Consider the following 25,078-nt stretch of genomic DNA (forward strand, 5'->3'; position numbering starts at 1 on the left):
ACTTGGGCTGAATATCATTAGCCTCATATTAAAACTATATTCTCATATATTAATATTTGAGTAGAATACTGCCATCTTGGTTAGAGACATCCATTTAGGAGGGTAAAGATCATTCAGATCCAGCCTTCTATAGGTCAATATCATTGTTAAATAATGTTCTTAAAACATTTACTTCAACCTTAACAACAGGCCCAAGGTTTTTACATGAACCAGTCTGGCTTTAATTTGGAGCGGAGACTCTGATAATATTAGAAGGAGAGAGTAAACTGAACCCAAAAACTGTTTAGGAGAGGTTTTTTCAGGGAAACTGAAGTTTCAGTGTTGATTTGAACCTCAGCTGGCGCTGAAACCCTTAAAAAAGAAGAAGAAGAAAGAAAGGTGGTAACTAGTTCCGAATAAGTTAAGACCCAATGAGTTTGGAGGAGAGATAGATTAGATATGAACACTTGATTAATAATCACTTTACTACTTTACTTGAAGACTTCCCTAGGTGGATCTTCCTTTTAGGCTGTACCTAATGCTTTTTCTCCTCTGACCACTAAGACTCTAATATTAGTGGATTATTTCTTCCCAGATAAGAAAGCTGTTTTATAGCTGCTTCCCTCATAAATACAAAGTAATTTTATGTTTGTTTAACTAAGACTTTATTCAATAACAACTCCATTTCCTTCTCCTTTCCCTCTCTTTTTTTTCTGGCTCCACCCCGCAAACTCTCTACAGGATCCACACTGGGACAAAGTTCTTATCAACAAAACATAAAGGACTACTAGATCATGTTGGAGTTAGGACCCTGGCAGCATCAGCTCTTAGCTGCAATGTCTCATTGTGACCACTGGGTGGTTTTAGGGTCATGGTTAAAAGTGCTAGACTCCTCCCCTCTTGGATCTTCCAGTGTTATTCTCCATTTTGTCTCTCCAGAGATGGCTGTTTGTTTTTGGTCTCTCTCTTCAGCCATGAACTACAGATGAAATTAAATTGCAGGCTATTTCACATATCCTTTTCTAGCTTCTTTAAATAAATCCTTGTAGTTCTTCATTACTAAAGAACTGTCTCAAGACCTCTCACATGGCTAAATTCCCCCCAAACTGGCTCTGCTCTGCTAATAGGAGTTGAACTGCCATTCTGCTCCTACAGATCAGAGATGGGCAAAATACTTCTAAAAAGTGTTTAGACACAAAATACCTGTGCAAATTTATTTTAGATACAAAATACTGACTCAACAACCAATAAAAATACAAAATACAAAACAGGATTTAAAATACAACTTAAAATATAAAATATAATGCCTGAAAAAAGGAAAGAATGTTGAGATGTTTGTTACATATTCAAAATAGTTTCAATTTCCTTTAAGCAATACAAGTTTTTCGAACAAATTACTCAAGTTCAAAATCAAGTTCAGAATCACTATGGTGTAGCCACACTGGGAGTACTGTGTATTGCAATGTACCTACAAAATACCTGAAAAGAATTTTAGATACAAAATACAAAAGTATTGAAAATACTTATTTTAAATACTTGTATTTTAGATACTGCCCATCTCTGTACTAGATAGAATACAACAAAAGCTTGATTATCGCTTGCTTATTTAAGTTCAGGTTTGCAGGGAAAGTAATGTTTAAAAACCTAGGGAAGAATCTCAGTTCCTGATTGTCTACACATAACAACCATCATGGTAACTAGGGATTTATTATTTATTTATTATTTATTTTCTACATTTTATACCGCGTTTCTGCCTTGACAAAGACACCCAAAGTGGTTTACAATATTAATAGAAGCAAATTACAGAAGATTAATAAAATGTTGTCTCAGGCTGTTGGTCTTTTCAGGAGCTGAGGACAAGAGCTCCGTGGCCTGGGTGCCTCCTTTCTTGCCTTCCTCTCAGGGCACACTGGTTTTTCAGTACTCCTGGGAGGGTAAGGGGAGGGGCTCCCTCAACAGTCCTCACAGGCCAGATCTGGTCTCTATGGGGGCCATTGTTATGCTCTCCCCTGGCCTGGGTGCTTCCTTTCATGCCTTTCATGGGATGTGCAAAGAGGTACGACATTGAACGTGTTTGATGTCAAACTAGTTCAGTTTGTCTGTTCAGGGTTGAACTGAACCACCTTCTGTTCAGTCCGACCCCGGACCGAAACCCACAAGCCAGTTCGAAGGGTTTGTGAGCTTTTTATTATTTCTTGTTTACACAGTTAGACTGATGTTATTGACTGGTTTGTTTTATCCAGACATTGAGTCCTTCCCAAGGACCTGGGATGGCTGAATTTTATTATCAGTGTTGTTGCTGTTGTTATAGATATCGTCACAGAATATAGGCTGTCCCCAGTAAAGCTGCTTTTTGTAATTGGCTGATGGTGATTTCTGTGGCCCCTATGGTGTTGAGGTGCTCTTCAAGTTGTTTTGGAATTGCATCTAGGGCGCCAATTACCACTGGGATTACTTTGGTCTTTTTCTGCCACAGCCTTTCAATTTCAATTTGTAGATCTTTGTATTTGGTGATTTTTTCTCTTTCTTTTTCTGCTATTCTGCTATTCTGCATTGCTCTGTTGATTATTTTAACTTGTTTTTCTTTCTTCTCGACTACAGTTATATCTTGTGTATTGTGTGGCAGATGTTTGTCTGTTTGTAGTCGGAAGTCCCATAATATTTTTGCATCTTCATTTTCTACAACTTTTTCAATTGTATGGTCCCACCAATTTTTGGCTACAGGTAGCTTGTATTTTTTGCAGATGTTCCAGTGTATCATCCCTGCTACCTTGTCATGCCTTTGTTTGTAGTCAGTCTGTGCGATTCTTTTACAACAACTGATTAGGTGGTCCACTTTTTCATCTGCTTCTTTACAAAGGTGGCACTTGCTGTTTGTTGTTGATTTTTCGACTTTTGCTCTTATTGCATTTGTTCTTAGTGCCTGTTCTTGTGCAGCCAGTATTAAACCCTCTGTTTCTTTCTTCAAGTTGCCATTCTTAAGCCATTGCCAGGTCTTGGTGATGTCTGATTTTCCACTTATATTGTGCAAATATTGACCATGCAGTGGCTTATTTTTCCATTTTTCTTCTTGGTTCTTGACTTGTTCTTTCTTGTAGGCCTGCTTTGTTTTATTGGTGTTGAATAATTTCTCATTATTGACCGTTTTAAGTGTATCTTGTTCACTGTCCTTTATATATTCTTCAAGGCCTCTTTTCTGCTCCTCTGTTGTTTGATCGACTTGCAACAAGTTGTTGTTGTTGTTGTTTTAAAAAAATTTCAAGCTTACCCCCTCCGGGGGAGTTGTCCAAGGTGGCAGGGGGTCTATGGAGGTTCCCCCTCCTCCAGACGGCCTCCCTTAGTAAAAAAAATCAGCTGGTTTTTGGCCTTTCCCCCGGCGCATCTGCAATTTTGGAGGTTGCCGCACCTGTGCAATGGGCCTTTGTGTGGCCTGGGTCACAATTTTTTGACTAAGGGAGTCTGGTGGGGGCAGGGGGAACCTCATTAGACCCCCTCCCCAGCTGCTTCAGACAACTCCCCCGGAAGGCATAAGTTTGATTTTTTTTAAAAGCTTCCGAATCCCCCCAGGACCGAACGGGAGAGGCGGGTTTGAGGGGGTGCAGGACTGAACTGGTCCGGTCTGGGTCCAGTTTGGATTCAAACTGAACTGGACCAGCAGTTCCATGAACATCCCTCTGCTACACTGCTGAATTGTGTTGTAAGGCAGTTTTTTTTTGTTTTTTTGTTTTAAAAATAACATATATATATATTTACAGATTTATCCTATTTTATTTGTGTTTACAAATATTTAAAAATTCAGAAATGAGCAGCTTAAAAATAAATATGTATTATCATGTTATTGGTTAAGTTTGAACTCATTTTGTAGATTTACATTGCAAGCAAAATAATTTGTTACTATACTATGTGAAATGTATTGTAAACAAGTTCAAAGCAAGTTCTGAATGTCTGAACTGGCTACTGAACCACATTTTGAAGTTAGTGTCTCAACTGGAAATGGACCAGAGAGTTTAAAAATGCTTTTAAACTTGAGCTGGCACTAAACTCAATTTTTCCATTCCTTGATTCATTCTGTAGACTGAATATTATGAATATTATTAAGATCAGGAATTAAGAGTAATTGTTGTTGATTTTGGGGAACTGACAGGATAGAAATTTTTTTTTAAATTAAATGTTTTATTAGATGTATTTGATGGGCTAAACTATTTTATAGCTCTCCCATGGTCAATATATATTTGACAGATACCAATCAGTCTCCTTTTCGTTGTTCGGAGGCATCAGGTGGGGTTGACGTTTGTGATAATAGCTCAACCTTTTGCCATGAGAGCTGAATCTTTCCATCCTAGTATTCTTTTTAAACAAAAAAGGGTACTTTTTCTTCTTCTGCCCACTCCACATGATAGTACATGAACACCTCTGTGACCTGCCTTTTTCTTCATATCTCATATTTCTAATTTACAGACCATCCCAGATAAGTCTAGCTCCACTTTGAGGGAGCCTTCGGGCAAGACCATGACATCATGCAGCAGCAGGGACAGGGGCACTGCATTACGGGGGGTGGGGTGCGGGGTGCGGGTTGCCAGCACAGTTGCTGAAGAATGCTCCATTCTACTCCCCAATCACCAGGGTATACTCCCTTGTTGTGCAGAGGCCTGGAGTGGAACTGCACCAGTGTTGAGGCCTGGAGCAGCTGCATTAATGATAACCATCTTCTTTACTTGAAGTGTGTGGAACGTTTGGCCTTGAAATGGGGCATTCCGAGTGTTCTGAGCTTGGAACAGAACACCCTTTAAAAAAGGGTTTGACTGGAACTTGCCGGCCACAATTTTTGAATCCAAAATGTTGGGCAGAATGGTCTGCCAAAATGGCGTTGTTCTGTCAGAATAACTGGCTTACCCAGTTGTTCTGACAGAATGTTTTGTGCATTTTGCGTTCCCTTCCAAAAGCAGAACGGAACGCAAAATGCATTTTGTGCACACACCTATTTTTAATCAATATTACAATGACCCCAGCTCACCTTGTTGCATTACAGTCAACTAACAAAAGGAGTGGGGCATGGCTTTATTTGACAGAAAGATGGCAGCTGCTGAGGAGTCCTTCAGGCTGCTGCAGGCCCCCTTACCTGGATTTATGGAAGGCTTACTTTGATGGCAGGGAGAGGAGATGCGGGGCACCACATAGGCTTAGAGTGATTCTCAGCAGCCATGTTGATTTCTACCACACATGAATTTAGGTGGGGTACAGCTTTGGACCCTCTGGCCCTAAACCTTGGCCAATGCCCAAGTTGGCTGACCGTTATGCCAGACTTGAGCAAAGAGAACCTATTTCTTTTGACCAGACACTTGCAAAGCCTTTTTAAATAAAATGTTAACACCTTAACTAGGTCCAGACTTATTTGTTTTTTCTCTTTTCTTTTCCCCCTTTTCAGTCCAGGTCCTGTTGAGCACTTTGTTTCCAATTGTGTGCTTGCGGTAAGGTTTGCTTGCATTTAAGTTTTTCTTGATTCTTATTCTGTATTTCATTTTGAAGAATCTTCTCCTTAAGAAAGGCAGCTCTTTGGGATTATATATAATGTGAACAAAAAAACCTATTCCATTGAATAAATGCTGTGATTGCTTTAATTGTAGAAATGCTTTGCATTTCCTTCAAATGTCCAAATACAATGGGGCCTGCTTTATGATTTTAGTCCTTTTCATTTTCATAGGCCCGTGAACTTTCCATCCTGAATGTAAAGGTGGACAAGGAATTGAATGAGAAACTTTTGAAAGGTTGGTCTCTCATCTAGGCATGTAGTCAGTGATTGTTCTACCAAGCCTGTTATTGAACTGTTTACTCTTTACATCCAATTGACAACTAATTTGTGAGTGATTTATTTTATTATTATTCTCTCCAGACCTTTTTATTGTGTAAATTAAAAGAAAAGGGGGGAAAAGCTGCAAATAAGGAACAGATGTTTCGACAGACAGACGTCAGCCCCAGTGTTCCATGTCTCACTGTTTAAAAATCCACACTCTCATATCCCAAACACGCTCCCTAAGTCCAATCAGGCACCTGATTAGCATGTAAAGGGGTGGGGGAAGGAGGGGAAGGTGGAAATCGATGACTCACAGCATCGCCTGCTATAAGAGTGGTATAACTGGGATATAAGAGTCCAGATTTTTAAACAGTGAGACATGGAACCCTGAGGTGGACGTCTGTATGTTGAAATGTCTGTTCCTTATTTGCAGTTTTTTTAAATTCTTTTAATTTACACAATAAAAAGGTCTAGAAAGAAGAATTTGATGTAGATCTATTATGCATATTGCATCACCAGTAAAACAACTATTTTATTATTTATTTAAAATATTTATACTCCGCTCCTCCAGAACACTACTGCTCGGGGCGGCTCACAACATTAATAAAATAGCTACAATGTAAAATAAAAGAATAATAAAGTTAAACAAGTTTTTAAAACCACATTTAAAATTACAATTTTTAAAAGTTTTAGATTAAAAGTTATTAATAGAAAGCTAAGAACTGAGAACTAAAAACTTACCAGATATAAGCAGCAGATAAAACATTAAGTAGGGTAGTAGACTCGTAACCAATGAAGCTTCCACAGGACGGGTGCAACACTCATGAAGCAACTTGCCCCATGAGCATCCTTGCAGCATTGTTCAGGATCAGCTGAAGCTTCTGGACCAGCTGAAACTAGATTCAAGGTGCTGGTCTTGACCTTTAAAGCTCTGCATGGCTTGGGGCCAGGGTAACCGTTGGACCACATTTGCCCATATGAACCTGCCAGGATCCTCCACTCATCTTCTCAGGCCATGCTCATGGCCCCATCACTACCAGAGATCCGCATAGTGGGGACTAGGTTTGTTTACTTAATTTGATTCATTTTGTTAGTTTTATTTTACATGGTATCTATTTTATTGTTGTGAGCTGCCCTGAGAAGCAGTGTACAGAAGGGGCAGGGTAGAAATATTTTAAATAAATAAATAAAAATAAATAAAACATTATAGAGTAATCACTGCCATGAAAACATAAAACAGCAATTTAAAGTAATTAGCAGAGGGAGAAAGATCTGAGGGAAAACTCTGTGGACTAGGATATTTTTCACTGCCTTTCAGGAGCACAAATATGTAACTTATAACTGAAATATTACCTTTCCCCCCCTTTTAGCAAAGAAAAATGTAGTGCTTACTGTGCAAGAGTCTTATGAAGGAACACAGAAGACAACCAAAGATTTAAACTCCTTCTGTTTTCACTGCATAAAGATCTGGGGACCAGTACTAAAAGTCAAGCTTCAGGTAACAGTCATTGGCCAACATCCAGACTAACTTCATGCTGGCGAAAGTGTGTTTTCTATAATGCAAATGGGGGAGAGGTGGATTTTGCTGAGCCCCCTCCCATTCCCTCTGCAGCCCTCTGTGTATCTCACAGGGACATATTTTTGGAAGACAGCCTTGCCTTACTCCTTTGCTATCTGGAACCAGTGTGTTGAACCATGTTCCATCTGGACTGTGGCTTCCTGTCCTGTTTATAGGTTTCTCATAAGAACAATGAGATGTTCTGGGATGCTCATTTTCCTAAGGATATTCCACAACTTGACATGTGACGCAATCAAAGGCTTTTCTGTAGTCAATAAAGCTCATATTGACTTCCTTCTGGTATTCTTTGGCTTTCTCAATTATCCAGCGTGCATCAGCAATGATGTCTCTTGTTCCTCGTCCTTTTCTGAAACCAGCTTGAATATCCAGCATTTCCCTTTCCACGTAGGGCTCTAATATACGTTGGATGATCCTGAGCATTATTTTGCTAGCATGTGAAATTAAGGATATTGTGTGATGGTTTGCGCAATCTCTTAAGTCTCCTTTCTTTGGCATGGGTATGTAGACTGACCTCTTCCAATCTGTCGGACACTGTGTCGTTCTCCAAATTTGCTGGCATACACTAGTTAGAGCCTCGACTGATTCTTCTTCTGAAGCTTGCCATATTTCTGCAGCTGTTCCATCCATTCCTTTCGCCTTCTGACTTGGTAATGGCCGGAGTGCTAATCTAACTTCATCTTCCCATACTAGAGGTTCGTGCAAGTAGGAGATATCTTCTAGAGAATCTTGGATGTTGACGTCCCTGCTGTACAGATGTTGAATATACTCCTTCCATCTCTGTTTGATCTTCTCTGAATCAGTTACTATCTGTCATTTGGAATCCCTTAACATACCAATTCGTGGTTGGAACTCCTTCTGAGTTCAAAGATCTTTTGGAAAACTTTCATTGTTTTCTCTCTCTCTCTCTTTTTGCACTTTATATTTATTAGTTTTCTACATATCAATGTGACTTCCCATTCATCTTTCAACACAGTTATACTGCAACATCCATATTTGCTCTCATGTAAACATTTTCTTCGTATTTATATATCTGGTTATTATGTCCTAATCCTTGTTTTCATCACCATAGTAAGCTATTAGTTTCATTAATATAACAAATTCCCCAACTGTTATTTTTACATTTCAACCCCCGTTAATAATTCATATTGTATTTCATATACTGCAAAAAGGGTTTCCAATCTTCTACGAAGTTTTCTATATGACTATCTCTTACTAATATAGTATGTTTTGCCATTTCTGCATATTCATATGCCTTCATCAGTCATTCTTCTTTTGCTGGAATTTCCGCAGATCTCCATTTCTGAGCAAGATCCATTCTAGCCGCCGTCGTAAGATACAGGAATAAATTTCTATTTTCTTTCGAGATTTCTTCATTAATTATGCCCAAAAGAAAGGATTCAGGTCTCTTATGAAATACACATTTAAAAATCTTTTAAAGTTCATCATAAATCATATCCCAAAACCTCTTTACCTCTCTGCAGGACCACCACATGTTATAGAAGGACCCCTCGCTATCTTTACATTTCCAGCACTTATTAGATACATTTTTACACATTAAAGCTAGTTTCTTAGGTGTTAAATACCACCTGTACATCATTTTTATTAAATTTTCTTTTAAATTATAACACACTGTAAATTTAAGATCTTTGTTCCATAGCTTCTCCCAGGCCTCTAAGTTAATATTATGACCTACATCTTGTGCCCATGTTACCATTGTTGGTTTTACCACTTCATCTCTTGTTTCTTCACATAAAAACAAATTGTACATTTTGGTAATTAGTTTTATATCACTTTCACATAACTCTATTTCAAATTTTGATCTCTGCTCTTCAAAGCCTATTTTTGAATCTTTTTAAAAAACCTTATTTAACTGTTAATATTGAAACCAGTTGGTCACTCTATCTTTTAGTTCTTCCTCCTTTTTCAGTTCCCATTTATTATCACACTTATTCAACACTTCATTATATGTTGGCCATCTGGTTTTCATATTCACTTCTTTACACATAACTGCTTCTAGTGGGGATAACCACAGAGGTACCTTGTTTTCTAAGTATTTCTTATTTCTTTCCCAAACTATTATCAAACTTCTTCTAATGTAATGATTAATAAAGTCCCTATGTACTTTGGTCTTATCATAAAATAAATACGCATGCCAACCAAATCTTCTATCGTAGCCCTCCAGATCAAAAATCCTTGGGTTTCTTAAGACTATCCATTCTTTCATCTATACCAAACATGCTGCATCAAAATACAATCTTAAATTTGGAAGGGCAAAACCTCCTCTTTCTTTAGCATCAGTTAAGTTTTTAAAATTGATTCTGGGTCTTTTCCCTTGCCAAATAAAGTTAAGATATCTTTTTGCCAGCATTTAAAACAGGTCAAAGTATTAATTACAGGTATCATTTGGAATAGAACTTTCATGGTTTTTTCCATGTCTGTTTTTACAGATGTCATTGTAAAGCTGCTCCTTGTCTCTTCTAACAGCTTTCTGAAATTCCCTATTAAGTTCCTTCTTGAGGTCTCTCTCTTTCTTGACTTTGGCTTTTCTTCTTGGCAATTTCCACTGTCTGTTCTGACATCCATTTTGCTTTCTTCTGTTTCTTGGTCTTTGGCAGTCTCTTTTCACATCCATCCTTAACAGCTTCTTTGATTTCATTCCACAGTTCCTCTGCTTTCCTATCAAAGAGGTTCAGAACTTCAAAGTGGTTCCTGATGTTTTCCTTGAAAATGGTGGGTCATATCATGGAAGATCATATCGTGGAAGCTGGATAGCTTTCTTTCTCCCCTTATCTTGACTTGGAACTTGCATATGAGCAGTTCGTGATCTGTTCCACAATTGGCCCCCGACCATGTTTTTGCTGTTATAACTGAGCTCTTCCACCTCCTTGCACCAATAATGTAATCAATTTGATTTCTGTGTACTCCATCTGGTGATGTCTATGTGTATAGGCGCCGCTTTGGTTGTATGAAGAATGTGTTAGCAATGAAGAGATCATTGGCTTGACAAAAACTAATAAGTTGTTCTCCTGCTTCATTTCTGTTTCCTAGGCCATATAGGCCGACTGTGTTTTCCTTATCTTTTCCAACTTTGGCATTACAGTCTCCAACCACCAGCATCTTGCTTGCATGTTCTGTCAGTTTCAGACTGGACTTGAGCATAAAACTCATCAACTTCCTCTTCTTCTGCATCAGTTGTTTGGGCATAGACTTGAAGAATTACCATGTTAAAGGGTTGTCCACGAAATCTAATTGATATTAGTCTGTCATTGACCGCATTGTACCCAAGTACTGTCATTGCTATATCCTTCCTGATTATGAAAGCATCACCATTCCTTCTTTGTTTATCATGTCCCGAGTAGTAAACGGTATGATTTTCTGACTGAAAGTGCCCTATTCCAGTCCACTTGAATTCATTGATGCCCAAGATGTCAATCTGTAGTCGATTCATTTCATCTTTCACTGTGTCGAGCTTTCCCATATTCATGTTTCTTACGTTCCACGTTCCCATTGTAATCCTGTCTTTGCAGCTTTGGATTTTCTTTTCCTGCATGGCAACATCAGCTGCTAGATGTCCAAAAGGCTTTAATGTAATCACGTCATAAACACCATCAGTACTCTGAGAGATCCTAAGCTCTTCCTCAGTATTATTATTATTATTATTATTATTATTATTATTGTTGTTATTATTATTATTATTAACTTTTATATCCCGCTCTTCAGCCAAGGAGCCTACATACTACATACTTGAGTTTCTCTTTCACAACAACCCTGTGAAGTAGGTTAGGCTGAGAGAGAAGTGACTGGCCCAGAGTCACCCAGCTAGTATTATGGCTGAATGGGGATTTGAACTCGGGTCTCCCCGGTCCTAGTCCAGCACTCTAACCATTACACCACGCTGGCCAATCATCCGGCACTACATTGTCAATCGACAATCGTTCTATTTTGTCTATCCATGTGGTTTTCTTGGTAAAATACAGGAGTGGTTTACCATTGCCTCCTCCCACGCACTATGAAATGATGCCTTTGTCGTTGTCACAGAAGTGGCAGAAGTGATCGTCTGCATCCAGCACCTTCCTATATTGCTGCTGCCCAGTATAGGTGCCTGCTTGCTTTAGCTGGGCATCTGGGATGACCTTCGCCCTTTGGGTGACCCTACTAGGAGTATACCTCCCGGCGTACTTTGCTGATCCCTCCCAGGAACACACCACTGCCACGATGAGGCAGCATAGCAGGACTTGGTGGATGGGGAGTATGTACTCAGTCAAATAAAGGTCAGAGACCTGAGACAGAAAAAGGAAGGCAGAGAGAAGAGGAGTTGATAATGTATTTGAGTGGAGGGGATCTGGTAGTACAGTGACTAGCCCCCCTCAAAGAGAGAACAAAAACAAGAATTCCACGTCCAAGAACGTGATTAAAGTGATGGCTAATTTGGCTGAAAGCTTAAAAAACTGACTTTGCTGACAGCATTGCTTAAAATACTTTAGTGAAGAAAAACTGGGCAAAATGAAGAGATTGAGAAATGTCTCTGAATCAGATTGCTTGCTGATCAACTCTCTTTGGGTTGCATTGCAAGTCCAAAGGTTGTCTTTGCATGTACCTGTAAATTTCCTTCACCCATTTTGTAGCTGCAAGGTAAAGGTAAAGTGTGCCATCGAGTCAGTGTCAACTCCTGGCGACCACAGAGCCCTGTGGTTGTCTTTGGTAGAAAACAGGAGGGGTTTTCCTTTGCCATCTCCCACACAGTATGAGATGATGCCTTTTTGGCATCTTTCCTGTACAGCTGCTGCCCGATATAGGTGTTTCCCATAGTGCAGGTAACATACTAGTGGGGATTCGAACCGGCAACCTCTGGCTTGCTAATTAAGTCATTTCCCCGCTGCGCCATTAGGTAGGTTAAATAAAAAGTAAAATAAATGTAGTCTTAGAGATGTTTGTTTTTCAGTATTTGTGTTGCAATGATATTATATGGTTGTTGTTTTTAAACTCCCCAGAATATTTCTTGCAAGGAGGAGAATGATTCAGGCTATTCTTTAGTTCTACCCTTGAAATTTCTTCCAGAGGGACAAGAAGTCAACATAGACTTACCAGTGAAGGAGGCAAGTGTGGCTTCTTTTAATCAGTTTTCACCCTTGATGGACACCTGTAAAGCTGCCTGATCTTCATTACACAATATTATTTTTTTGTTTAACAAAAATGAAACTGTTCCCCCCCACCCCAAGCAATCAATACATGAATAGCACATTTATTCAGCTTTATATAAACCAAACATAAATATTACCCAGGTACTTAAATCCTGATAGTGGACTAATTCTCTATGTTTGTTTTGTTTTTTAAATCCAGGTTCTATGGGTAGACCACATTGTTCATTAAATACATATAAAATGTATGTGCAAAATAAAGTTTGCAAAGTAAACATATTTGCATAATATCCATGATGTGTTTTGGATTAGGTTTTAGAAGTATTGTCCAATTTTTTGTTGTTTCTTGTCCGGTAATAACTTGGGTCATTGTGCACTGAAGTAATAAATAGATGGTGAAGTCTTTGTTGTTATGACATATATAAAATGGTGATGGAAGAATGTTTGACAAAAAAATTTATCTTATATGGCAAATGTATATCAGTGAAGCAGAGAACAGGCCGGGATGTTTCAGCAATATTCTCAAGGACATCTTGACACACATCCTGATGAAATTCATTTTACATCACCTAGAGATACGTATATCAGGTGGTATATAAATAATAAATGTTGCTTAGAACAATGAAGTAGGGATTTATTTATTTATTTATTTAACATATTTCTGTACTGCCCGAAACTCTTATCTTAGAGTGGTTTACAATTAAAATCATTTAAACATTAAAATCCTTAACATTAAAATCAGTTAAAACCCAACATTAAAAGTATTAAAACTATCAATCTAATTAAAAGCCTGGGTGAATAAATATGTCTTCAGTGCCTTTTTAAAACTTGCCAGAGATGCAGAGGCCCTAATTCCAACAGGGAACACATTCCAAAGCCCAGGGGCAGCAACGAAGGCCTGTGCCCAAGTAGCCACCAGAAAAGTTGGCGGCAACTGCAGAGGAACCTCTCCAGATGATCTGAACAGGCAGTGGGGCTCATGGTGAAGAAGATGGTCTCTTAAATACCTAGGGCCCAAGCTGTTTAGGGCTTTATAGGTTATAACCAGCACCTTGTATTTTGCCTGGAAACTTATCGGCAGCCAGTATAGTTCTTTCAACACAGGAGTAATATGGTCTCTACTAGATGTCCCAGAGACCATCCTGGCTGCCACATTCTGTACCAACTGCAGTTTCCGGACTATGCACAAAGGCAGCCCCACATAGAGCGCATTGCTGTAGTCCAGCCCAGAGGTTACCAGCATATGTACCGCTGTTATGGGGTTGTTCATCTCAAGAAATGGACGCAGCTGGTGTACCAGGTGAAGCTTATAGAAAGCACCTCTAGTAACCACCTCTACCTGGGACACCAGGGAGAGGTTCGGCTCCAGAAGCACCCCCAGTCTGCGTACCAGTTCCTTCCAGGAAAGCGTGATCCCATCCAGAACTGGCAGACCAAAATTGTCTCCCGAGTTCTGACCCCACACAATAAGCACCTCAGTCTTATCTGGATTCAACTTCAGTTTGTTATCCCACATCCAGCCCATCACTGCCTCCAGGCAGGCATTTAGGGAGATTATGCCTTCTCCCGATGATGTTGACATGGAGAAATAGATTTGGGTGTCATCAGCATACTGATAACACCCTGAACCAAATCTCCTGATGATCTCTCCCAGTGGTTTTATGTAGATGTTAAACAACTTCAGAAACAATATGGAGCCCTGAGGGACACCACATAAAAGTTCAGATTCTGAAGAACAGTCTCCAAGAGACACCATCTGGAATCTGCCCGTGAGGTAGGAACGGAACCACTGCAAAGTGCCTCCCACCTCCAGTCCCCTCAGACGTTCCAGAAGGATACCATGGTCAATAGTATCAAAGGCCTCTGAAAGAGCCAAAAGAACCAACAGCATCACACTTCCTCTGTCAATTCCCAATAGGAGATCATCCATCAGGCCGACCAAGGCAGTCTCCACCCCATAGCCTGCCCGAAAGCCAGTTTGAAATGGGTCTTGATAATCAGTTTCCTCCAAGACTGCCTGGAGCCACCACCTTCTCAATCACTTTGTCCAGCCATGGAAGGTTGGAGATAGGCCTGTAATTGCTTAACTCTGAGGGATCCGAGGCTGGCTTCTTCAGAAGCGGTCTAATGATTGCCTTCTTCAGACAAGGAGGCATCCTGCCCTCCCTCAGAGAAGCATTTATAATCTCTGCCAGGCCCTCTACAACAGCCTCCGTGCCAGGTAGTATAAGCCATGTCAGGCAAGGAACAAGATGGCAGGTGGTAGGCTGCACCATTCTGAGCAACATGTCAACATCCTCAGGAGTCACAAACTGAAATTGATCCAGGGTCATCACATAAGAGGAGATGCTGGACACCTCGGCATCAGACTCTGTAACAATTGTGGAGTTTGAACTAAGTCAGCATGAATATGAGAGATTTTGTCCAGAAAAAACTCATTAAAAATGTCATAGTGAGTAATTGTTGGTTCCAAGTACTGATTCAAGTGGGAAGGGGCTCACATTAGCCCCTTCACAACCCCGAACAGCTCAACCAGACGTGAACTTGCAGACGCGATACGGGAGGAAAAGAATAGCTGCTTTGCCACATGCATAATCTTCAAATGCGTTCTGTGTAATAATCTGTCAGATTCGAGTTGAGTCTTTCTCCACTTGCACTCTAGTCATCTACCTCACCGCTTTAGCCCCCGTAAATTAGGTTTCTGATTTCCCTTCTCCCGCAATGGCCTGCTGACGTGTCAATGTTACTTCAGTTCCCCACCACCACTGGAATAGTTCAGTTCCCCACCACCACTGCCCCATAATCAGTGGATATGCCCTCTCTCTCCCCATCTCCAGACAGACCCAGGCAGATTAAAACTGAACTCACCCAGGATTTCAAACAGAAGCCGAATTAAAATACCCACCCATCTTTACATACCCATAGAGAATCCTGAGCCAAACAGCCAGGCCCTCATACTCGTTATCCCCCAAAGTGGCTCCCACAAAGGGGCGACCTGCTTTGGTGTCACCCCTTCGGTGGCAACCCCGCCAGTGGCACAAATGGGATGTGTACAAATCATGATTCGAAGTACGGGTTGAAACCAGCATCTTTAAAATTGAGGAGAGCAGGTGCATATCTGCTCCTCTGCCATTCATCGCCACTTTCTGAATCAGTGGCGTTCTTCGTAGCTATCTTCAAGTGTTGGCGGTGCTCTTCTCCAGCTGCCCTTGCATGATGCCAACATGCACATTGCCTCTGTGCAGCGTGGCAGCCATTTGCGTATCGGCGTCGCATGAGAGCAGATGGGGAGAACGCCACCAGTGCGCGAAGATAGCTGGGAGGAGTTCCATCGATTCAGGAAGTGGCGGCAAGCGGTGGAGGAGCAGATATGCTATTTTTGCATTTCTATGTGATGGCTAAAGCAGGTGCTTCTTCCCTGTGGGGAAAAGTATGGATTCCCCTAATTTTTCCACAGGGAGATACATAGGCCTTTGTTACATAAAACCATGAAAACAAGACCCTGTTAAACATCTAAAGCCACTCTCTTTGGATCTATTGCAACGAAGAAGTTCTTTTAAAAATAGGAGTAATGTGGTCTTCTCAGGTAGTCCCAGAGATCAGCCTGGCTGCTGCATTCCACACCAGTTGAAGTTTCTGGAATACATACAAAGACAGCCCAGCACAGAGGGCAATGCAGTAGTCAAGTTTGGATGTTATCAACATATGCACCACTCTTTTAAGGATGTTTATCTGAAAAAACTGACACAGCTGTCATATCAGCTAAAGCTGCTAAAAAGCATTCCTGACCATTGCTTCAACCTAAGATATCAGGGAGGTTATATGGAGAAACAGATTTGGGTGTCATTGGCATATTGATAACACCCTGCACCTAATCTCCTAATGATCTCCTGATCACTCAAACATTGCTGCCCAACACACACACAAAGAGGCAGGGGATCCTATATATCCTTGTCATACATGATGAAAATGCTGGTTTCATGCTTTGGCCTAGTTTGAAATGTGTAATGCGCAAGCCAGCCCTAAGTGGAACATCATCCACATTTTATTTGTCCTTTTATGTATCCACTGTGTTTTTCCTTGTATCCAATTATGCAGGCTTTACATGGATATTGTTTGGTTTCAGGGTGGGGCTCTGGAGATGTGCCTCCAGGTAACTGGGTGGTAAGCATTTTCTTTCCCTTTAATGTGTCCTTGCATGGCACTACTAGCTTGAGGACATGCAGAAGGGAAGGGAAGCTTTTCCTTGCTTCTTTCCTTAAAAAACAGATTGTTGTAAAATAATAGTCAGCTAAATGGGGCCGCACCTATTTTGCGGGTTAACTTCCTTATGCTTTCTTTGGTGTTTGTTCGCTGTATTTGGGTTGCTTCTCTTGGGTGCTAAGCAAATTGGTATCTATCTACCCAATTTTCCATGTTCCCTGTGTTAGGCCTGGTCTACGTTTGCAACAGAATAAGGAGTTACAATGAACTATATCACTTTAGCCAGAGGCTGAATCTTCAAACACAAACTCCCTGCAAGAAGAAAATGAGCACAGATGGAAAAGCATCTATTCCCACTCTTCCTTCTCTCCCTCCCTGCACTAGTTTTCTACTTGCAGGGAGGATTTTTAAAAATATAATATGAAGGAGCATTTGAAACTGGAATCTCCCACCAGCAATCTGATTGATATAGTAGTCCAAGAAGTTACCATATCAGGATTCTACCACCCATTTCCATATCATTGAACTGCACGGGTAGATCAGGCCTCAGACTCGCAACATGTGTTTGCATGCAGTGAGAGAGGGCAGTTTCAGACTACATGTGAGGATTCTTTAGGAGCAGCTGTGTTTCTAGTGCTTATGTGATATACTATGTTTAGCTGAATCCAAGACTAGGTTCCCCCCACCCCCAAGTTCCTTGATGTTAGAAATCAGAGGGTTGTCTTAAATTCAGAATCCTCTTCCTTTTGTGTAAATACAGGTATAACCTAAATTTATTTTTAAAGGGAGTAGTCTTAAATTCAGAGTCTTCTATTTGGGTAAATATGGCAAAAAGTAACCATTAAAAAGACTCCTAGAATGTACTGTATTTTAGTGATTTAAACCTATGTATAAAATGAGGCCTCTGCCTGCAACTTAATTGTTCTGGGGCAGTCTCTCTCTAACTTCTCCCCTAAGTAGTGAATGTCTCTTGGTGGTTTTGGATTTTTTTCGATTTCTCATTATGGGTGAAACTACGCCCCCTGTCAAAAATATGATTCATTCAAATGAAACTGGCTGACATCCTCACTGCTGAAGCATATATGTCCTGTAGAAAGGGACTGCAAGGATGTGACTGGAGCTCATTCATAACTTACCACGTCTTACTCTAGATGTGCGTTGCTAAGCAAGCAGGCAAAACACCCCTGCACTGCCTGTGCTCCGGAAATGATTGTGTTTCCTCTCTTCAAGATCACTTCTTGACCAGCGACATGTTTCTTCTCTTCCAGATTGCTTCTGGAGCATGAACAAAGCAGGGATGTTTCACCTGCTTGCACAACAGTGCCATGTGTATAGGGAGCAGCCAGGGGTGGGTCCACTGGATGTAATCCTATTCCATTCAAATACCATGTGTGATCAGTTAGCTGATCCAAGCAGGCATTGGCCCTGCAGTACAAAACTGCAGTACAAACCCATTTGTTGGTTAACTGTAGTTACACATTTGTATGCAGAGACACTCCTGCAATCTGCTCAGTACATCATCTGGTTGCATATCAGCTGAGCACCTGCTGTGCAACCAACAACACATTAACATATTTATATACCATTTTCCAACAAAAGTCTGCAAAGCAGTTTACATAGAGAAATAATAAATAAATAAGATGGATCCCTGTCCCCAAAGGGCTCACAATCTAGAAAGAAACACAAGATAGACATCAGCAACAGTCACTGGAGGTACTGTGCTGGGGGTGGATGGGGCCATTTGCTCTCCGCCTGCTAAATAAAGAGAATCACCACATTAAAAGGTGCTTCTTTGCCCAGTTAGCAAGAGTTAGGGTTAGCAATGGCATCAAAATGACCAGCAACCAAGGCATCAAAACTACCAAATGATGGCATCAAAACTACCAAAACAACCAAGCGATGGCATCAAAACTACTGATCAGCAACTCAGTTGAGAGGCTGGTTTTTCTGGTTGTAGATATGACTGAAGACTCTTTGTTGTTTGTGAAATGCACCTACTGTAAAATGCACCTTCCCTACGGGGGGAGGGGGGGGGAGAAGTGTGTATGTGCCTAGCTGATGACATGGCTTCTCTCTCTTCCAGGCCACAGGACCTTGATGTGCGTTTGGGATATGAACTGTGCGCAGAGGAGCAGGATTTCCTGCAAAAAAGGAAGCGAGTAGTTGCTGATGCCTTAAAAAAGCTTTTTGATCTGAGACTAGACCTATTGGAAGATGAGGTGTGTTCTAACATTCTTTATGATCTGGAAGACATCCAAAATATTATATATATATATGAAGTCCTGATGACAGAGATTCTACAGTCATCTAAACTATCATTTTGATCAAAGCTGCATAGATTCCGCTGAATGTTGTTCTTTGCATTTTATTGGGCCTCAATAAATTTACAAACTCAGCTGTGCTCTCTTCCACAAAAGAAAACTTCTGTACTTTTATATGATATTGCACCTTGAACACCCTGGATGAAATCCAGTGTAGCATAGTAAATGGAGTTCTAGTTTTGAACCCAATTTCAGACTGAACTCCATCTTAGTTATTCCTCCCCTGCTCCTGCCCCTTGCCCTTCGTCATGTTGCAGTCTCATCTCCTCTGCAGAGGCTATGCACACAACTGCTGGGTGGAAGGCGGGGGATAAGGCTGAGCCAAATGTACCTCCCCTCCCACCCCCCAATGATCTATCCTTGATGGTGGGAAGCACAGATTGCGCTCCCACACAATCCATGCTGCTTGGAGCAGAGTGGATATCTGGAGGCAGACTAGGACAATGCATCCTGGTCTCTGGATATCCCACAATGCACAATGCTCTGGATATCCCCATGCAACGAGAGTGGTGTGTTGTGGGAATTCCCCAGGAGTCGGGCGCTCTAGGCACGCAGCCTCAGTACCCACACAATTCCAGTACTGGGGTTAAGGACACACTTGTGCCCCTGACCCTGGCTAAAGGGTGGGGTTAAAAGTAGAGTTAGGTGAGTGGGCAGTGCCAGCACATGAACAGCCTAACCCAGGCTGGGCTGTCCTAGCCTGGGTTAGGCTGCTTCTGTGAATAGGCTTAGTATTTCTGCCTACCAGAGTGAATGATATAAAGATGCTAGTGGGGTAAGCAGACTTTACTTTAAAAATTCTGCATTTTGCTTTACCCCTTTTTTTAAAAAAAAAGTTGGGGTAAGTAGGGTTATTTATTAAAGTAAATAAATAAAGTAATTTATTAAAATTTATTAAAGTAAAAAAGTAGGGTTATTTATTAATCTACATAGTTAAAAGTTAAAGATGCCGATAGGTATGCTGGATTTGATTATTTTAATGTACTCTCATTGTAAGCAGTCCATTACTCTCAAAATAATTCATTTTCTGACCAGTGCATGGCTTTAAAACAAAACAGAACAATTCAAGTATTGTTTAAACATCAGTATAACTTGATTCTTATTAACTGCTCTCATGAGATTTGGAGTAAACTATGGAACATGTAAAGTATGGTAGTAGCAAAGAAGACTAGAGAGTGCCTTTGAGCATACACAGAGCCTTCCCCCACTTGCTTGTCTTTGAGCCGGGTCTCATGATCCCTGAGACCCGGTTTGTGGCAGTGAGCGGGAAGAGCGGGCTAAGCCCCATCTCCCCACGCGCGAGCGGAGAGGGAGCCCTGGGTGGCCGGATCGGTCAACCAAACGATTGCCGGCTCTGAGACGGAGCTGGCGGGGGCTGGGGGGAGCGGGGGCTGATTGGCCCCTGCAGGCTCCAGCATGCCCTGCGCGAGCGTGCAGGGCATGCTAGCAAGAACCTCAGAGCTGGGAGGCGGCTTTTTGCCTCCCCTCCGGGGGTCTACTCGTGAGTAGGCGCTGCGCGAAGCTGCACCGCAGCTACTCACAATCTGGAAAACCAGGTTTGGGGGCAGGGGTTTTTGAGTGGGTTACCCGGTCTAGAACCACCGGGCTCACAGCTGAGCCCAGTGGTTCTGACAATCGGGAAAAATCGGGCTAGGTTTTCCTAGCCCGATTTTCCCCGATCATGGGAATAGCCCCTTTGTGTAATTACAATTAGGGGCAGGTTTTGCCATGAACTGGTTAGGATTATTTTGGACTGTTCAGGGGCTTCTAAGATGCAAAACATAACTTTTAGAACCATTTTAAAACTGTAGCACTGACCAACATAAAATAGGGTTTGAAGCTGTGAATGGCATTATTTGAGAAATCAGAACCAACAGTTGTGATGATGGTTTCTGCTTTGGTATACTGTATACGTAGGGCACACAGAAAGCTGCCTTAAAGTAAGTCTGACCATTGGTGCATTTAGCTCAGTGTCATATACACTGACTGATAGCAGCCTCCAAAGGTTCAGACGAATCACCTTAAGTGGCACAGCAGGGAAATGCTTGACTAACAAGTAGAAGGTTGCCAGTTTGAATCCCTGATGGTGAAACACCTATATCGGGTAGCAGCGATACAGGAAGATGCTGAAAGGCATCATCTCATACTGCTTGGGAGGAGTCAATGGTAAACCCCTCCTGTATTCTACCAAAGACAACCACAGGGCTATGTGGGCGCCAGGAGTCAAAATCAACTTGACAGAACAGTTTACCTTTAGGGTTCAGACAGGTGTTTTCCTAGCCTTAGCTGGAAATGCTTGTCAGAAGTGGGGCTTGAATGTACTTCTGTTTCTTTGACAGTGTAACAGTCTCTCTGCTTATTTGGAAGTAAGTCATACTGAGTTTGATGGAACACATTCATTGATGAGTGTGCATTGGATAACTTTTGCCATTCCATCTCATGAACCTTTCTGTGCCAGGCATGCTTACATTGTGCCAAATGTTTCAATTGTTGGAAGTATTGATGTTGGATGTTTTGCCTAAAAATCCAGTTGTGTGTGTGTGTATACACACAAACATACATATACACACATACAGTATACATACATATTTGTATATAAATATATGTATATGTGTGTGTGTGTGTGTGTGTGTGTGTGTGTATAGGGTTAAAATAAATGGAGGGTTAAAATAACAGATCAGTTACTATTGCATTTATTTATACATCAGTCATCCAGCCATTGGGGCACACTGTCTTTATTGTTTCTATATATATAATGAAATAACTTTAGGAGTGCTTGGCTTATTGAGTGGTAATTTTGTGATGTTTGAGAGTTCTCTTTTTGAATTCAAGAATATTTTGTCTGCCTGCAACATTGCTTATATTTTTATAGGTCCCGGTGGTAGCTGTTATGGCAACAGGAGGTGGATGTCGAGCAATGGCAGCTCTGTATGGTCACCTCTTAGGTCTCCAAAAACTGAACATTTTGGATTGTGTTTCCTATATCACCACTTCTTCTGGATCAACATGGTAAAGATTTAGGAAAGTTTCCCACATTTTATTAGAATCCCAGCTTTCCTGTGGATAATTCAGACACAATGGTGCATGCTGAAGCCAAGTTGAATTCAACAAAACTTAAGCACTCATGTTAGCCTTAGTTTCCATTGATTGCAACCCATTCAATGGAATTTTAGGATGTAAACCCCAGGGGTGCAGCAAGGTTGGAGTGGGCCCAGAGACAAGATTTTTAAATGCCACCCGCCCCCTTCACTGAAGCTCAGCTCATGAAGTAAAGAAATCTTAAATGAGGCTGAATAGTGGTAACAAAAAGCATAGTAAAATTTATATATATAAAACACCTATGTGCCACAATAGAGCATGATCCTAAATTATTTTTTAAAAGATTTTGTAAATTCTGGACAATGCAAGTCATTAAATGGTACTAGAGAAAGACATGCTGTTCTGGTAACTCCAGATCTTAACACTCACATCAATTTTGGAGAATTAATACAACTGAAGGAAGCCCGGGCGGGTGTGCGGCTGGGGGAGTCAGTCATGTGACTTGCCTCTGGGGGGCCCCCCAAGGCAGTGGACCCCCAGACAACTCTCTCCCCTTGCCATATTACAGTTACGCCCCTGGGAGCAGTGGAGAAAGTTGAGGGACCTGTGTTTATTCTGTTTCAGCCACTGTGAGTCACTGCCCATCTGTTTTAGCAAAAACAAGAGAAAGGTGAATCTCAAGCAAATGTCAAAGGAGGATTTAGTAATACAATTGAAATGCCAGTACATTTCAACACTTGTCTTTATTAGGGGCGAAAGCAGGCTAAGGGAATCTAGCCTGCTTTCTAATGATTCTCAGAACCACAGGGCTCGCAGGCGAGCATCGTGGTTCCAAGGCGGCTAGCCCACCTAATTCCCCCTCCCCTTAAGTGATGTTAACGGAGTGAGCGCTCTGTTAACCTCATTGCCAGCTCTTCTCACTGACTGTGAGAGGAGCTTCATAACTAACACAGTGGATAATTCAGTTGTATTAATAAATTCTGTAGTGTCTGCCTGTGACCTATCTATTGTTTTCCTCCTTTGGCTATATTAATGCTGTTTGTTACAGCAGGAGAATTGGCATGTGTTTTCATCTGGTTTTGAGGTTTCTAGGTGGAGAGGAGGTTGACATTTTGAAAGATGTCTGGGCTGCAAGATAATGCATTGAGTAGCCCTAACTTCTCAGTTTCATAGCCATGTTTGAAGGGCTGGTTCTGTAGCATTTCTACAAATAACAAGAATGTTATATGAAAAATAAATGTTCTGTGAATGCTATTAACAGACAAGTCCTTGTTTTCTAAAGATTGATTTCTTCCCATTTAGGACGATGACAAACTTGTACCAAAATCCTGACTGGTCACATAAAAGTCTGGATGAGCCCATCAAAGCAGTTAAAAGACAGATGCTGAAGAGCAAGTGGGACATCATTTCCATTGAACGGTTGAAGTACTATCACAAAGAGCTGGTTGAGCGGGCTGAAATGGGACACATTCCATCTTTTACATGTCTCTGGGCCCTCGTTCAAGAAGGCGTCCTCCATGATGGTGTATGTTTGATGTGATTTGGGAAGGTTATTCTTCTTGTTTAGCCTAAGTTAGGGGCTATTGAGCATTTAAGGTCTATGATGGAGATCTGTATAAACAAGGATTTCCCTGATCTGTTGAGGAGCCCTGTTTGTGTGTGGAGTGTTTTGTGTCAGAAAAGAAAGGGGCTTTGAATTAAGCTATCTCTTTGCAAGGGAAGTCGTCTTCTTTTGGCAATCTTCTGGTTTGCAAACACCATTAACTACATACCATGGGACAGTTCTGTAGATGGCAGTGCCACTACTTCTGAGTCAGTGGTTTGAGCACTTCTGTAATATCACTCAAGTATCACGTGTTTAACATAAGAACAGACCTGTTTGATCAGGCCCAGGGCCCATCTAGACCAGCAACCTGTTTCCCACAGTGGCCCACCAGATGCCTCAGAAGCCCACAGGCAAGAGGTGAGAGCATGTCCTCTCTTCTACTGTTGCTTCCCTGCAACTGGTATTTAGGATCATCTTGCCTCTGAGGCTGGAGGTGGCCTATAGCCATCAGACTAGTAGCCATTGATAGACTTGTCCTCCATGAATTTGTCTAATCCCCTTTTAAGGCAATTCAAGCTAGTGCCCACCACCATATCCTGTGGCAGAGAATTCTGTAGAATATTTTATTAATCATGTTTATATACTCCTGTTATATGTATCTCCAGGCGGTGTACACAATCCAAATGCAAATATGAAACATTAAATTAAAACCATTTCACAGAATAAAAACAAATTCACAGAACAATTTCACAGAAGCAAAACAATGTCACAGAATAAAACAATCAAACAAACAGTTTAAAATTAATTTTAATTAAAAGCCCGAGGAACAGATGTGTCTTAAGGGTCTTTTAAAAAGCAATTAGAGATGAAGAAGCTCTTATTTTGACTGGTAGCATATTCCAAAGCCCTGGGGCAGCCATAGAAAAGGCCCACTTCCCCAAAAGTTCTTAATAGGTGGCAGGGTTAATGGCAAAGGAGGCAATCTCTTAATTATGCACCATGTGAATAATTCTTCCTTTTGTCAGCCTTAAATTTCCTGGCAATCAGTTTCATGGGATGATCAACTTTTTTAGGGATGTGCACGAAGTGTTTTCTGCACATCCGGAGCAGCGGAGAGTGGGCACTTTAAAAGGAGGAAGGCAAGTCTTACCTGCCTCTCCGTTACAGCTCTGCCTCCCCAGAGCATCGCTGTTTGTATGAAGCAGCCAGTCTCTATGTTTGCTGGCTGTATTTGCTTAGGGACAAGAAGTTCCCTGGTTCCCCAGCAGGAAATGGTGTCTGAGCATGTCATCTTGAATGGTCAGCAACAATGAGCACTCAAGATGGTGTCCGCACATGCTCAGATGTCATGCAGCCAGCAAACAGAGAGCCCAGCCACTTCATACAAACAGCGCCACTCTAGGCTGGGGGGGGGGGCAGCAGAGCTGCAGCGGAGAGGCAGGTAAGATCTGCCTTCCTCCCTTTAAAGTGCCTGCTCACCCC

The 25,078-nt window shown here is 41.3% G+C and overlaps 1 protein-coding gene across 1 annotated transcript in view; it reads left to right on the top strand.

The window, feature by feature from the left end:
• Positions 1 to 25,078, top strand: part of LOC128352414 (cytosolic phospholipase A2 beta-like) — a 64,062-nt gene that overhangs the window by 23,655 nt on the left and 15,329 nt on the right. Inside the window, exons 8-15 of the mRNA XM_053313015.1 lie at positions 5,405 to 5,447; positions 5,681 to 5,744; positions 7,141 to 7,268; positions 12,341 to 12,491; positions 18,026 to 18,038; positions 18,774 to 18,909; positions 21,884 to 22,020; positions 23,353 to 23,575. Of these exons, the coding sequence (XP_053168990.1) occupies positions 5,405 to 5,447; positions 5,681 to 5,744; positions 7,141 to 7,268; positions 12,341 to 12,491; positions 18,026 to 18,038; positions 18,774 to 18,909; positions 21,884 to 22,020; positions 23,353 to 23,575 (895 nt within the window). The remainder of the gene's footprint in view (positions 1 to 5,404; positions 5,448 to 5,680; positions 5,745 to 7,140; positions 7,269 to 12,340; positions 12,492 to 18,025; positions 18,039 to 18,773; positions 18,910 to 21,883; positions 22,021 to 23,352; positions 23,576 to 25,078) is intronic.

This window comes from Hemicordylus capensis, chromosome 1 (assembly GCF_027244095.1).
Source record: "Hemicordylus capensis ecotype Gifberg chromosome 1, rHemCap1.1.pri, whole genome shotgun sequence".
Lineage (NCBI taxonomy): Eukaryota > Metazoa > Chordata > Lepidosauria > Squamata > Cordylidae > Hemicordylus > Hemicordylus capensis.